This window comes from Anopheles maculipalpis, chromosome 2RL, assembly GCF_943734695.1.
Source record: "Anopheles maculipalpis chromosome 2RL, idAnoMacuDA_375_x, whole genome shotgun sequence".
NCBI classification, from domain to species: domain Eukaryota; kingdom Metazoa; phylum Arthropoda; class Insecta; order Diptera; family Culicidae; genus Anopheles; species Anopheles maculipalpis.
Window position 1 is genome coordinate 61,437,375 of NC_064871.1, and position 14,963 is coordinate 61,452,337.

The 14,963-nt window shown below is 44.6% G+C and overlaps 2 protein-coding genes across 2 annotated transcripts; both read left to right on the forward strand.

The window, feature by feature from the left end:
* Positions 1–2,630: 2,630 nt before the first annotated feature.
* Positions 2,631–12,027, forward strand: LOC126557437 (uncharacterized). Its single transcript, XM_050213211.1, has 3 exons — positions 2,631–2,738; positions 10,167–10,202; positions 10,292–12,027. The coding sequence occupies exons 1-3, from the start codon at positions 2,639–2,641 to the stop codon at positions 12,025–12,027; spliced, it is 1,872 nt and encodes a 623-aa protein (XP_050069168.1). The 5' UTR covers positions 2,631–2,638.
* LOC126557842 (peptide transporter family 1-like) lies at positions 6,892–9,355 on the forward strand. The gene is made up of 4 exons (XM_050213746.1): positions 6,892–6,973; positions 7,067–7,653; positions 7,850–8,836; positions 8,921–9,355. Exons 1-4 carry the CDS (start codon positions 6,967–6,969, stop codon positions 9,353–9,355), a joined length of 2,016 nt encoding a protein of 671 aa, XP_050069703.1. The 5' UTR covers positions 6,892–6,966.
* Positions 12,028–14,963: the final 2,936 nt, after the last annotated feature.

Sequence of the window (14,963 nt, forward strand, 5' to 3'; positions counted from 1 at the left end):
GGTGTTGCTGGAGATTCTGTTGGCCACTCTCATGATCCAAGGCTTTACGACGGTGTCCAGCATGGAAATGTACCCGGCCGCGTTCAGCCTCAGCCCCTGCTCGAAAAAGTGGGGCGTCATCACGTCCCCTTCCGATGACACTCAGGAAAACACCATCACCGTCTGGGGGAACTTGGTTTGCGGCACCCGTGGTACGTCCGCCGGGCAGTAAGCCAGCCACCGGTTGTTCTGGGTGTTAACCGTGTCGGCGGTTGTCGCGTCCGGCGCGGATCATCATGATGCATGTGATCCGCTTCCACAATGTAGTCTTTTTTGGCATTTTTTTATCGCGAGATGTTTTTGCTGCTTTGATGACGATACGGCATTGGACCGTCATAATCAATTGTAAATAAATGTTTTTGCTGCTTGTTCCGTACACTTTTAGCTGTCGAATGACATATTGCTTGTTTTCCTATGCCAACTCCATCACGAGTTATAAAAAAAAATGTAACTGTCAAAATTATCCCGAACGCCCGAACGCCCAAACGCCCGTATATTCTTAGCTACCTAGATTTTTTACCAACTAATGCACGTTCATCTAATTGATGATGTTCTAATTTACTATCCACGATAGTTACCTAGTTAATGAGATATTTCCATTATGATTACAACAGTTCCGACCTCTGTTCATTATTTATATACATAGTTAATCAGTGTTTATATTGCTATTTACTTATTAACATCGAGAAATGCCCTTTGCCCCGGTGGTGTAAGTGACAGCGGCATCGGTCTTCAAACGGCAGGGCCGGGGTTCAAATCCCATCCGGACGGACCGTCCCCCTGTAGTGAGATTGACTATTCAACTAGCCAAGAAGAAGAAGAAGATATTAAGCAAAACAAAAAGTTTTCTGAATGTAAAGTTAAAAAGTTAAAAAGTATAAATACTGTTCCTTACCACGACGCACTGTAATCGACAAGAAATTCTTAACAATTACTTTATAGTAAAATACATCGTGATGCTGGGAGAACATCATAATAGAAGAAAAAAATCAAATCACGAACGACAAAATCGAAACAGTATGAGAAGACTATCTGAACCATAGCACATAAGCCGGATGATAATGGACGTATAGATCATCCAGTCATCGAGATGAACAAGAACCAATAATAACAAACATTGCCCGATCAATCGATCAAACGCTGAATGTGTGTGATCAATAAGCTCAGAACGGCTTCTGACTTCCTTCCCGGCGTGTTGCACTCACCGGAGAAGGCCACAGTGACGGAAGTAAAATGAACGTGTGTGGAAGATAACATGTTGTCTTGTTTTGTTCATCAACGAAAACAACAACACATCGAAGAGAAAATAGATCCGTAAGTGAATCATTTGCCATTATTCAGTTTGTTACACCGCTGTAAGGATCCCAACAGGACAGGAGCATGTAAATAATATTTCCAGTAAATCACTACTTTTGCGGTGTTGCATACAGTAGATGAAAGTAGCCTCAACATTAAGTATCGATTGCATCGGTACTGTACACGGGTAGTCGAATGATTTAAATGCATCTGCTGAATTTAATTACACACGATGGTATTTCGTATTACGCGATTAGAATCTGCCATACACGAATGAGCAATATGGTGATGATCACATAACTTTGCCTCCGACCGGCAATGCATTTGCAAGGTATGTGCAAGCAAGCAACATTCACAAGACTTTAGACCTTTTCACGTACACAATAAGTGGTACGTTGAGCTTTTGCTAAAGTTTTCACTCAGTAAGAAGAATATTTCGTATTATTAAAACAATCATATTAAATCAAATGCGTTTGATTGCTTTATATAGCTGGTTACTAACTGTAATTAGTACTTTACAGCAGCATTCTTTCTTGTTATAACAATTTCATAATTTACTGAAATGTAACCGTCCGATCATTAGCTTACAATGCCATTCTTATTTGCACATCATTAACAAGTGATGAACTCCCTTCTTTTGATACACACCGGGAGTAGAACAAAAACTGCTGGTAATATAATACTCTCGAATGTATTAATCGTACTTCATAGCAGTAACAAATTTATTTCATTCACAAGCTCCCTTAAAAACTGTGAGTTTATTAAATAAAGCTCTTCCGGCTACGATGTCGTACGCCGTGCTTTTCTACCGTTTCAATCAATCAGCTCGGAAGGTCCGGTAAATTCTGAACGAAACAAAATCTGGAAAAGAAAACGTCAACCCCCCCCCCCAGCCTCCTTCCCCTTCCCCACCAGAAGAAAAGCAACACAAAAACGCCAAACCACCTGTGAGTCGCGAAGATCAACTTCGCGATCGTGTAGGTATGAGCGACAACGAACGAAGCACGCAGATTGAGAAGTAGCGAATCTTGTTTATATTGTATAACCCGCTCGGTCGCGTATGTTAGTTAAGGTTTGAGACCCGTTTCGTCAGGACGCGTGGTGCGCGATCGTGATCTCTCTAGAACGGAAATAGTAAGACCGTGTTTAATTAGAACCTGAAGGTGGTTGGCTGTGTAGAAGCGAAAAAGTGATTTGTGCGTTTTTTTTTTGGTACTGTGATCTGAAAATAGGGAGACAAAATCCCATAAAACAACTCTACACCCGAACCAGTTCAACGATCCAGCCCTGGGAGGGTCACAAAATGTGTGCGTCAAGGTCGAGCTTTCGAAGATTCCCAGTTTGGAGTGTAGTGCTGCTGCTGTTGCACGTCACCGTTGCCCAACAGTACACCGGAGTAAAATGTAAAGTGTTGTTCCATGTTGCTACATATACATATTTTATTATAATTTTAAGACAATTCAACTGTGCAATGCATGCATATATTTTACCAAGTCTGGAAAGCTTAAGTGTGTTCAGACATAATACAAGTGGTGCGTCAAAAATCAAAATGACAGTCCGCTTCATAAGAAGAGGAACTACCGCGCAACCATCACTATCTTGAACACCAACGATGCGTTACATCAAGGTCATATAGGTCTCCCCCCCCCCCCACCCCTGACGAGCCAAAAACATTGACACTGTTGTTACGGGTGAGCTTCAAACTGCAACTCATTAGGCCACCCATTTGGAAGAGTTCTCCATGATTGGGACGTAATCCAGCCGAGTTCGTCGCTTGACCGGTCATTCAGCTTGTGTGTCCCGAATGTTGCGAAGTTCATTTGGTGCCATATTTATTGGTCCATGGAAAAGTGTGCGCTGAGTTGGTGAATGAGATGGTCTGTATCGCTGTTTGGAGATTGGCCGTTGGATGCGTCTCACAGATGACTCTTGGGTAGCGCACAGTTTCGGTGCAAGGACGACAGGTTTAACGGTGAACCGGTTAGTTTGGAAGTACGAGCATGACACAAAAGCATATCTCAGAATGGTTAGCCAGTTCACCCAAAAAGGTACTGCTTACCCTTACCTCAGGCTTTGCGGAGCTGAGAAAAAAAAATGGCACACGGAAACTCCTGTGACTCACGCTCGGGCTGCGGTGGGACGCGATACGCGTAAACGGGCTAACCCCATTTGCCAGGCTCGGTCAATGGCTTTGTGTGGGATAAAATCTAAAATATTTATTTTTCAAATCAGTACCTTACCAGGGGACTCATCTTTGAACCTGTGACATTTAAACCATGTTCAGGTCCATATTTATTCAATCTGCCTAAGCAAACATATAGTGCAAGTTGCGTCATATAAAATAGTTTAGTCGTTCATTTTCATGCGGTGCTTTACTTTGCAGCACGATAATAAATTTTAACTACGCTTTTGAACCATTGTGGATACTTGAAAACACATTTAAAACAACAAACCAGCTCGGTAGCCTAACATCGCGCCTACGTAAGGCTATCAATCGTTGGTACAAAAAAAAACTTTCATATTGTCTTTGTTTGGGACGAAATCTATCAATACCGCTCACACTAATAAACACGATGATGAATGAATGGGTCAAATGATGGTACGCTGCCAAAAGGATGATAAGATTATGCATCGATCGAACAACAGCACCGTACTACAAACATCCTGGAACCTCGGTTTACCACTGCACGGTTTATTATTTATCGTCTGCTGTGCGAGTTGTGTGATGAAGTGCTCGATGTAGGTGAGAATGTGCCATAAAAAAACATCGCCATAAATTGAAGAACAAAACATAGACCGAAGAAAATGGTACAGATCACGCGCAGCGTTAGGCAATGGGAACCACTCTGCTTTAGGTTACAGATACTGGCCGGCTGGCTGCCCAAAAATCAAGTACCTCAACCTGATAAGATAAACTCAAGAGCGATGGGCTTGTTTTCTGTGTTGAATAGGAATGTGGGGCGGTAGCCATGCTCATCCCGTATATCTTCAATGAGTCAATACGTCACAAAATTTGTGGGATGGAGTGGATCCGTTCGGTGTGAAAAAGGTACATATGTCGCGTTTATGTCAAGTGGGTTATACCCGTGCAACAGCAAGCTGGTGTTACTATACGATAGAGTTGTTATAAAGTGTAAGTTTAAACGAAAAAAAAAAAATCTCCCGATTTTATCCTTTATTGAAACACCGTTTCCAACGTGGAATTATGCATTCTTAAGGTATGTTAAGGTTGAAAATTTTCATGCAAAACACTCCTCACACTTTTATAAGTAAGTTGTCCGTAATAATTTATAGGGAATTAAATTTTCTTTCGATCATGTGGGATTTTTAATATTTGTCATGCAATGGCATGCACTAAACTTAAAAATGCTTCATTTAAGGTAATATAACGAGTATGTATCGATTTGGGTATACCAAGAGTAAAGTCCCCAAGAGTCACCAATCGTCTCAAGAGGCCTATTATCATACTACTTGACCGATCGTTCATAAATATCTCTGCATTGGCAGATACTGCCCTTGACATCATATATATGTATGTATCAATCCTCGCAACCGGGGGCTGGCTCTTGATAGCTGACGGTATGGAAGATACGGTCCGGGAAAAGTTTTATTAAGTACGTCTTTATCAGCTCGTAAAACGCTTATCAGTCGTCGAAGATTATGGTACTACAGCCTGGGCCGAGGGATTACACTGCTTTTAACTGAATTGCGTACCCATCAGTATTGCTCAGTCTGTTAATACACCTCGTACGGGTAGTATTACAACTATCTCTAGCCTGTTTAAACATCAGCTCGAAGTGCGTTGCCAAAGCTTTGTGGCGGCTGTTCACCCAATCTTAGTGTTAGAATGTTTTTTTAAGAATTTGCAGTTGAAGAGTATATAGATTGTGCATACGGTGAACACTGTTAAGATGACTGATTCAACCAAAGGTTTGTGTAAAGTGCGTTTCGAGAAAGGATAGACGCTAGACAAAAATAAAAGGATTCTTTTTCTATCTGAAACAACTCAGGAGGAAAAAAATATGTACAAAAATCTGTAGTAAGAGCAGGTAGAAGGAATAAAGGAAACAATTTAAAGTCAGGGCCAGGCGATGAACGAAAAGGAAGTTCTAATCAATGAGTCCATCCATTTCTCAAATGTTTAGTTTTTTCCCTCACAAAAAAGTATCTTGTGCGATCTCAATTTGTAACAAACACGAAACCGTTACGTGTCTGACAGCTCGATAAAAGATAACTTTCGACAAGGAGTCATTTCTCAGATTCAATTTCTACCCTGTGCAGTATCATTCGGGAAACCACAATTGATGAAAGGTTCCAGTTTTCGGTGTGTTCGTAATGAAAATAAAGTGGAGAGTACAGGAACGATCGCTACCGTCGGAAATTAAAGTTACAAGTGAACAGCTTACAAGCTACACAACATTTGGTAGGGTTGCAGAAGCATAGGAAGACTTCATTATCGTAACAAGTGACACCAGCCATCAGTGGATGTGGTGTACACGAATGCACTTGAAGCAGGTGCCAACAATAGCATTATGTTCATTGATCGAATAAGTGCAGCCAGCCAGGCAGACGGATGAGATTGTTGACCGGTCACTGAACCGTACCTGGTACAATGATCGCGCTCGGTGCATAATCTGTGATTTTTTGTTCGACTCGATGCATCTGTCGTGCCTGCAGGAAGATTATACCTGCCACGGGGGAATATCTTGCAGAACTAGTTCATCCAGAGCAAAAGCAATCATTATGCAAATTTTCCCTACATGCCTCGATTGAAGAATGTACGATCAATCGGTTGCAAACTGAAGAAATCAGCTCACGGATGTGGTTTGTGGATGGCGCTAAAGAATAGACGAGCGCAGACAGTCAATAACGATGTGATATGATTGATCTTAATCTTAATCAAAAGCCCCTACGGCTATGATACGGGCACGATTTGTGCACCCAAATCGGTCTTGTAAAATACTGCCAATGGTGACCGGTAGGGGCAAGTTTGTGCCCGGTGTGCTAAGTGATTCACTTATCATCGAGTCCGTGTTTGGCGATAAAAACGCTATCGCTGTATCTCATTTGTCTTGACCATTGTTTTTATCAAGTGTAGCTTATTAAACGATAAGACCTGGTGGAATTTTTATACGACTCTTTTTTGTTCCGAACCCCTTGAGGCAAAGGTTCGTTCATTGTTTATGATGACAGTGAATTAGGTAATTGTGATGCGTATTGTAAAGCCCGATGATCAATCGATACACGCGTAACACTTCAATCGATCACTGTCAGGTGGCGAGGTTGTGACGATTTGATAATTGCCATCCAAGCAATAGGTCCAACGAATAGCGCCGTACGTCACACAGATAACCGTCCGATCGCCGATCGCCGTGCATACACTAGTTTAGTTGATGAGCTTCCTTTATCTCCACAGAAGAAACGCCCGCCGCAGTACCGGCAGAGATCGGGGATGTCGAAGGAGAATCGAAGGTGATAACATTGCTCCAAAGTTTTGGGGGAGCGCGTGTGTTTGTTTTGTGCTAATAATTAACATACCTCCTGTAAACAAACTTTCAGAAGCTCAAGTATCCCCGAGCCATTCCGTTCATCATCAGCAATGAGTTTTGCGAACGGTTCAACTACTATGGCATGCGAAGTAAGTGTTGATGGTTGGGAAAATGGGTGGAAAAAGTGTCATCGCAGCGAGTTTTGCGTTGTGCTTACGGCAGTTTGAATTTTCCTTCGACAGCCGTGCTGGTACTGTACCTTACGAGGAAGCTGGACTTTGACGACGATACGGCCACGGTGCTGTATCACACGTTTACCACCTTGGTGTATTTTATGTGCGTGATCGGGGCCATCATCGCCGACAGTTGGTTGGGTAAATTTCGCACCATACTGTATCTGTCGATCGTGTACACGATCGGTAGCGGATGCATTACGCTCGGAGCCATACCGACCTGGGATCTGGATGCACGAGCGATGACCATTGCCGGATTGCTGCTAATCGCCTTCGGATCGGGTGGCATTAAACCGTGTGTCGCCGCGTTCGGTGGCGAACAGTTTAAGCTGCCGGAACAGGCGAAATATCTGGCGCTGTTCTTCTCCATGTTCTACTTTGCGGTCAATTCGGGCTCGTTCGTATCGACCATGGTTACCCCGATTTTGCGCGAAGATGTGAAATGCTTCGATGACGATGACTGCTTCCCGTTGGCGTTCGGAGTGCCCGGTGTGCTGATGGTGATATCCATCATCATATTCATCGTTGGCAAGCCGCTGTACAAGATATCCGCGCCCGCGGGCAATATGTTCGTAAAGGTTTCCAAATGTATTTGGGTTAGTATGACGAGTTTTATCGCTGTGTTTCTTATTTTGGCTATGTGTGTTTTGTGCGCTTGCCCGTAGTGTCTGTTTTGTCTGTATTTGTGCTGTGTGTTCCTCTCTATTTGTTATCTGTGGGATTGGTCCTTGGCTTTTTGTTGTTGTTGTGGTTTTTTGCTAAAATTGCATCTCTTTCAACACGCTACCACAGACTGCTATACGCACACGATCGCGAGAAAAATCGATCAACCCTCGAGAGCACTGGTTGGACTATTCTGAAAAGCGCTGGGGACGTCAGCTGGTCGACGAAACGCGCATTCTGCTGAACGTGCTAAAGCTGTACATTCCGTTGCCGGTGTTTTGGGCGCTGTTCGATCAGCAGGGATCTCGCTGGACGTTCCAAGCGACCCGAATGGATGGTGATCTGGGCTTTTGGACGATTAAGCCGGACCAGATGCAGGTCATCAATCCACTGCTTATCCTGGTATTCATTCCACTGTACGAGGTCGCTTTCTATCCCCTGCTAAGCATGATCGGAATTCGACGACCGCTGCAAAAGCTCACGCTGGGCGGTATATTTGCTGGGTTGGCATTCGTTATATCGACCATTGTCGAAATTCAGCTCGAGTCCACTTACGCCGTACTTCCGAAGGAAGGGGAGGCTCAGCTGCGAATATTCAATGGCATGAACTGCGACTATCGCGTTCAGTCAAACATTCCGGAGCACGCCGACTTTACGCTGAATGCTATGAGCATGTTTGAGGAGAAGTACCTCAACGTGAAGGGTAAAGCCACGTACACTTACACACTGTCCTCTACGGGGCCTGGGTCGGATTGTACGGTGTCGGAGGAACAGCGTACGTTTGAGGTGGAGGAGGAAAGGCAGTATTCGTACTTTCTCCGCAAGCAGAACTCGGTCATCAGTGCGTTGAGATACGAAGACGATACGGAAAAGTCTTCCAAGGGTTATCCGATATTCCGTGTGCTGGGAAATACCGCCACCAACCGGACGGTGGTGTTCAGGGATGTTGATTCATCCGATCCGTTCGATCGGCACAAGAACGGTTCGTATGTGTACGATCGGGTTGAGTCCTATCCTTCCGATTACGAAATCTATGTAGATGGGGAGCTGACATTGACCTACACGATGCGGTTAGGAGGCGTGTATGCGTTCATTGTGAGCGATGTTGATGGAATGGTAAGTGCGCGTGAAGTCTGGAGGTGTAATGGGCACCATTCGGCCAGTCGGCTAAAGTCGCTGATGTTTGATTGATACTTACAGATCACTGAGCCCATCATCGTCACCGAACCGAACTCCGTCAACATGCTTTGGTTGATTCCACAGTACGTAGTGATGACGCTCGGCGAAGTAATGTACTCCATTACGGGGCTCGAGTTTTCGTTCACGCAAGCTCCGGAAAGCATGAAATCGGTACTGCAGGGATGCTGGCAGCTGACAGTGGCCGTGGGCAATCTGATTGTGGTTATTGTAGCCGAAGCAAAAATCTTTGACGCACAGAAATGGGAGTTTGTGCTGTTTGCCGGCCTGATGTTTGTCGACATGGGCCTATTTTCTATACTGGCCTGGCGTTACAAAGCGATACCGCTTAAGAATTATGATGAAGAAAATGATGATGCCAACGCTACGTTGCCAATCGACCAGAAGGATCAAAATGGTCTCGATAATCCCGCGTTTAAAAAATCCTCAGACGAGTAGACTTACGAGCGAACTAAACACCTGTCCTAAATGTACTTAATTCAGCAACAAAAAATTGAAAGGAGCCATGGAGAGACTGAAGGAGAGAAGAAGACCGAAACAAAAAACCAGAAGGTAATCCAACGAACAAGTGGATCACCCGAGTGATCTAATAAATTTTCTATGAAAATTTTTGACTAATAAAGTAACATGTCCCTAACAATGGAATGGTTTCAGTTATTGTTATGACCAATAAAAAGAGGAAAAGTGTATCTATTTTTGACGATTGAAATAGTTGCGATCAGCGAAAGCTGCGCTGTTGTTAGTAGGTACTATTTACGTCTTGGGTTTTATTTAATTTAAGGGAAAGAAGATCGAACAGAGAGAACGAGAATAAACACTTGCGTATGGACACAAAACCGTTGGAGTAAGAACAAGAAAAGAATAACCTACTGTTTGTGTCTGTGTGTCCCTCGCTGCACAAGTGTTAGCTTCAAATTTGCCAATTTGTTCCACGGTAGCAGGAAGCCGGAATACAAATGGTACTGTCTTGCGCGAACAATAGTAGTCACGCTGACAATGACTACGCAAAATCGAAACAACACCCACACAAACATTCATCTGAGCACAACAAGATGGAGGCAGAATAAATTGGAGGCTGTCCAAACGGATACAGCTTGATGATGATGGAACGAATCGAGCCAGTTAGACTGTTGGTGTGAAAACACGAATCCAAAATGACCTTACCAGTTTTGGTTTTGCAAGGGAAATGTCACGGATAAATGTAAAAAGATCAGTTAATGATTCAGAATAAATCTTTGTCCCGTTTCAGCTGTGTCTTCTTCGGCGGAAGTGAATCAACAGCCAGGTACGGTAGCCACAGAACATACCGCAAGCTTTTGGGTATTTTTTCAAGTGGTTTTGTCTAATAATGTGACGATCATGCTTCTCCCACAGCTCACTCGGCTCGCTCGGTTGATGGTGGCATTCCTGCGACGGATAGCAATATAATCAATCTCGCTATCCAACCGTTCGCACGTGGTCAAGGATTTTCGGCAGCAAAGGGACGAAATCTTGGCTTTGCAAACGACGCTTCCCTGAACGCCATCCCTGCCGGCATTAACAATGAACTGTCGAACGTTGACGTACGTGGATCGACACAGCCACAGCAGACCGCGGTGTTGCGTGACAGCTATGGAAATCCTGTGACACCGTTTACCGATCTAGCCAAGCCGGAACTAGATTCGGTCGGGTTTCTTACGAACGTTAATCGGGGCGCAAACTTTCAGTCATCCGGCCAGGGCAACAACGTTGGCCAGTACAACTTTAAAGTCCCTAGCTATGCGTCTGGCATTATTGAGCCTATCGGACAACCAAACTTCGGGCTACTGCCTCCAAACCCGGTCCCCAGTACCGTCCAGGTAGTACCACCAAGCAGCACTACAACGGCAAAACCTTCAAGTACGCAGCAACAGTTTCTACCGAACGCAAAAATTCCAAACATCGAGGAGGGCCAGATTCTTTTCGCCCAGAAACCAGTCAACGGTCTGCTACCTCCCCTGTTCCCGGATCAATTGCCACCGGTGTACAACATTCAAGTTGGTACGGAACGATCGCCAATCTTTGTTCGTGATCCATTCAGTGGACCGGTAAAGCCGACGACGTCCCAGCAACCTTCCGCGCAGGTGCCACAATCTGCACCTGTACCTGACGGTATTGTCGGATACAAAACCGACGTCAATCAACAGACAACCTTCCCGAAACCGATCCCGCCAACGGACACAAGGTTTTCGGGGGCAGCTGCGCCCGCTGTACCAACTACTGCCAAACCTGTGGTACAGAAGTACAACGGAGGATTCGGAGGGCCGTCCGGATTTCTTGGCAATCAGCAAAACATTGGCACAGCTTACACCTCGACAGTGAGACCGAACCTCCTGCAAACGGTTCCTCCTGCAACACAACCTCAACCGCGTCCTCAAAACGTGTTTATACCGCAAAACACATTTCCCACCACGGCCAGACCAGAAGACAAAACGACTGTACAAAAGTATGCGGGCAGCTTTGGCGGTGCGCCAGGCTTCTTGGGAAATCAGGCAAACTTAGGAACAGCGTACACTAAAGCTCCACAACCAATCCCAGCAAATGTACCCACCGTAGCTCCCGTTCAACAACCTCCTCCTCCACCTCCTGTACAACATTTTGGCCCTGCCCATCTAGGTCCAGTTTCAACAGCTACACAATCCGGTGTCCCGCCACGACCAGCATTACCAACGGTACCAACGCTACCAAACCAATTTAACGGCCCATTCGTCGGAGGTCCCGTTAATCAGGGGGCAGGCATTAGACCGACGGCAACGCCTATATTCACGCCACCAGTGCAACCTGTGAGGCCAGTTTCGACTTCGAACAATTTTAACGGTGGTAACAAGTTTACCGGAAGCTTCGGCGGTGCTCCAGGAATATTGGGCAATCAGCAGAGGCCTGGTACGAATGTCAAACCGGACGGTAGTATTTTCTCCTCCGCACAGCCCCAGCAGCATACTCAGCAGTATCAACAGCAGCAGCAGCAGCAGCAGCAACAAACCTTACCTCAACAACAGTTTCAGCAACCGAAGCCAGTGACGGACAAGTTTACCGGTAGTTTTGGTGGCCCACCCGGTGTACTACGTCCGTTTGATAACACTAAGGGTTAAAGTAGGCATGCATATGATTGCCAGTACGGCATCATTCTCTCAATTTATGTGGGGATGGCAAGTATTACCGATAGAATGCCATGGATAAGTTAATTCCTTGGCAATATTTTTAAGAGAAAACCACGTGGTGTTGATCGAGAGTGTAAATGAAAGTAAAGTCGCTCGACTTTGTAAAATCGTGCATTTAGAAAGATCACACTTATTTTCATCCTCATTAGATACGTAACAACATCTATGTGCGTAACTGTAATGATTCAATAAAAATGTGAAAAATTGTATATTTTGCAGATTATCGTTGGAATCAATTCAACGGAGTTATTGAGAATCGAGATATAGGAAGGTTGGTATATCATTAATAATTTCGTGTTGGTAAACATAGCATTAACCAGATCTAAATGGAAGGGAAACTGTATTTTAGTCGTAACGGACAAATTTCAAATATTACAATAAATTTGTTGCGCAAGGGCGCGCACGGCTAACTTTTATAGCAAGTCGTGTCGCGGGTTACGTTTATGGTATGCAGTTCGTTACTGCAATCAAACCAGCACCATAGCAGCGCCATAATGTAGTTGGCGGGAGTTTCGGCTACAGGGTGGTTTAAGATTATTTTGAAAATTTGAATTATTTTGGTGGTTGGTAAAGCATGGCACAACACAACAGGCGCGCAAGAGGGACTTTTTATTAAAATTTCATTAATGTCTGACTATGCTACAAGTCACGAAACATTTCTACTTTTTACCAAGTATCCTTCCACGCTCGGATTTGGTTTTTGCTAGGCTATTTGAACGACCTATGTAAAGCGATCATCATCACATATTGCTACGCTTTTTGCTGAATAGATCAACTTTTTATGTTAGATACGCAATATAAATAAAACGTAATATGTTTACTGATTTATTATTACTTTGAGTCATCTAGCCTTTTTTGGCCTACATAACTATCCTAATTTATCGTAATTGAAAAAAAAGAACACTAAGGAAACGAATAAAACATTTACGAATAAACAAAAAAACCATAAATGTAAGACAGAAAAACAAGGATTCAATTGTCTCAATAGGTGCTACGCAAGGCCAGTTTAAGATTATTGTTGCTAGCGTTGAGATCGGCTGTGTTAAATAGATTAATGTATGAAGCTATAATTTTTTATAGAGGATCGTTCGAACTAGGTTCGATCGATCTAAATGCGGAGCTAAATAGTGGCCTTGGTCTAAGAATTATACTTACTTACTTATCTTCTTCTTCTTCATCTTATTCGTGTGGATTGTATCCTCCTATGTCCGGCGAGGCTTCGCTCACCCTCATATTCAGAGGCTTACCTCACTCTATTTTGCCTTTCGACTTCTAAAAGTCATATCGACTACTTAGTTATCAGGCGCTACAACCGTTTTGCGGTCTTGGTCTGCCGCAGCAGAGTCCGGAACCGCTCACTTTTCCGCGCCGTCGTCCGCCAATTCGCTATTCGCCAATCCGATATCCCGGGCTTGATGGCGGATGATTCCACGCCGTCCTCCCACCTCAATCTGGACCTACCACGCCTCCTCTGTCCGTGTGGACGGTCTAAAAGGACTTTCTGAGCTGGGTCGTCCGGTGCCACGCATATAACATGGCCAGCCTATTGGAGCTTGGCGAGCCTAATTCGCTACACGACGGTGAGGTCGTCATAAAGTTCGTACACCTCGTCGTTGTAGCGGCTCCTCAATTGTCCTTCCACACATACGGGGATAGCGATCCTTCTGAGCATCTTCCTCTCGAACGCGGCTAAGAGGACTTCGTCTGTTTTGGACAGGGCCGCCTCTCAGAAGCGTATGTGAGTACTGGGACTATAAAGGTACGACACAGTCCCAGCTTCGACCGTCGCGACAGGTTTTTTTAGGTAAGACGTTTCCTCAGGCTGTAGAAAGACCGGCTGGCCGCCAGCGTCCTAGCGCGCAACTCCGTCTCTATGCTGTTTTCGGTGCTCACTTTTGACCCGATATAGGTGAAATTTTGGACGACTTCAAATGTGTGGTCAGCTATCCGTACATCACTCCCAAGTAGTTCCGGATTTTTTAGTAGGGCCGGTCTTTGGTCTTTGCCTCGCTAATCTGCAACCCGAGGTTTTCTACCGCCTGCTCGATCCTTTGGGAAAGCTGCAGACCAATGATGTCTTTATCATCAGCGAAAGCCAGGATCTGGGTTGACTTATAGAAGATGGTTTCCGAAGTCTCCACCTCCGAGTCACGGATGGTCCTCTCTAGCGCCAAGGTGAATAGGAGACAGGCGGGCACATCTCCCTGATGCAGGCCTTTGTTGGTAGCAAAGGACCCTGAGAGTTTTCCATCCACCTTGACCTGGCCTGTAATGGTGGTCATGGTCATTTTAATAAGCTTGATCATTTTGGCCGTGATTCTAAAAGAACTCATGGCCTCGTAGAGTTTTACCCTGGCTATGCTATCGTATGCGGCCTTGAAATCTATGAAGACTCTACTCTACTACTGTTGAGTCATCTTCTCCAATATTTACCTCATGGTGAAGATCTGATCAGTGGTAGAAGTGGAAGAATACTACTATTTATGCTTTCAAAAATAAACGGGGCGCCAATAAAACCGCTGATGGGCTTATGTAAAATAACGCACTGCGCCGTCATTCGCCTATGTTGAACGGATTCCACTCCGAATAACAGACACCTAATACGGTATGTGGGTAGGGTAGTGCCACGAGACCAAGGCAGCATATAAAAGAGATCACGTGTCAATTTTCTTTGCACTGATTCCAGCCTGTCTATTCTGTAATGCTGCATTGGTGTCCATATCTTCTTCTTCTTGGCTTAACGACCTCTAATGGTCACGCCGGCTATCGAGAAATAGCTTACTAGACTTACTAGACTTAGGCCGATACCACGTAGTTCAATAGTCAGTCCTCGCTACGGGAGACGGTACGGATGGGATTGGAACCCT

Coding starts and splice junctions, on each gene's coding strand:
- LOC126557437 (XM_050213211.1), top strand. CDS start 2,639: ATGTGTGCGTCAAGGTCGAGCTTTCGAAGATTCCCAGTTTGGAGTGTA. Junction 2,739..10,166: donor ACAGTACACCGGAGTAAAAT/GTAAAGTGTTGT, acceptor GTCCCGTTTCAG/CTGTGTCTTCTTCGGCGGAA. Junction 10,203..10,291: donor GGAAGTGAATCAACAGCCAG/GTACGGTAGCCA, acceptor CTTCTCCCACAG/CTCACTCGGCTCGCTCGGTT.
- LOC126557842 (XM_050213746.1), top strand. Junction 7,654..7,849: donor AGGTTTCCAAATGTATTTGG/GTTAGTATGACG, acceptor ACGCTACCACAG/ACTGCTATACGCACACGATC. Junction 8,837..8,920: donor TGAGCGATGTTGATGGAATG/GTAAGTGCGCGT, acceptor TGATACTTACAG/ATCACTGAGCCCATCATCGT.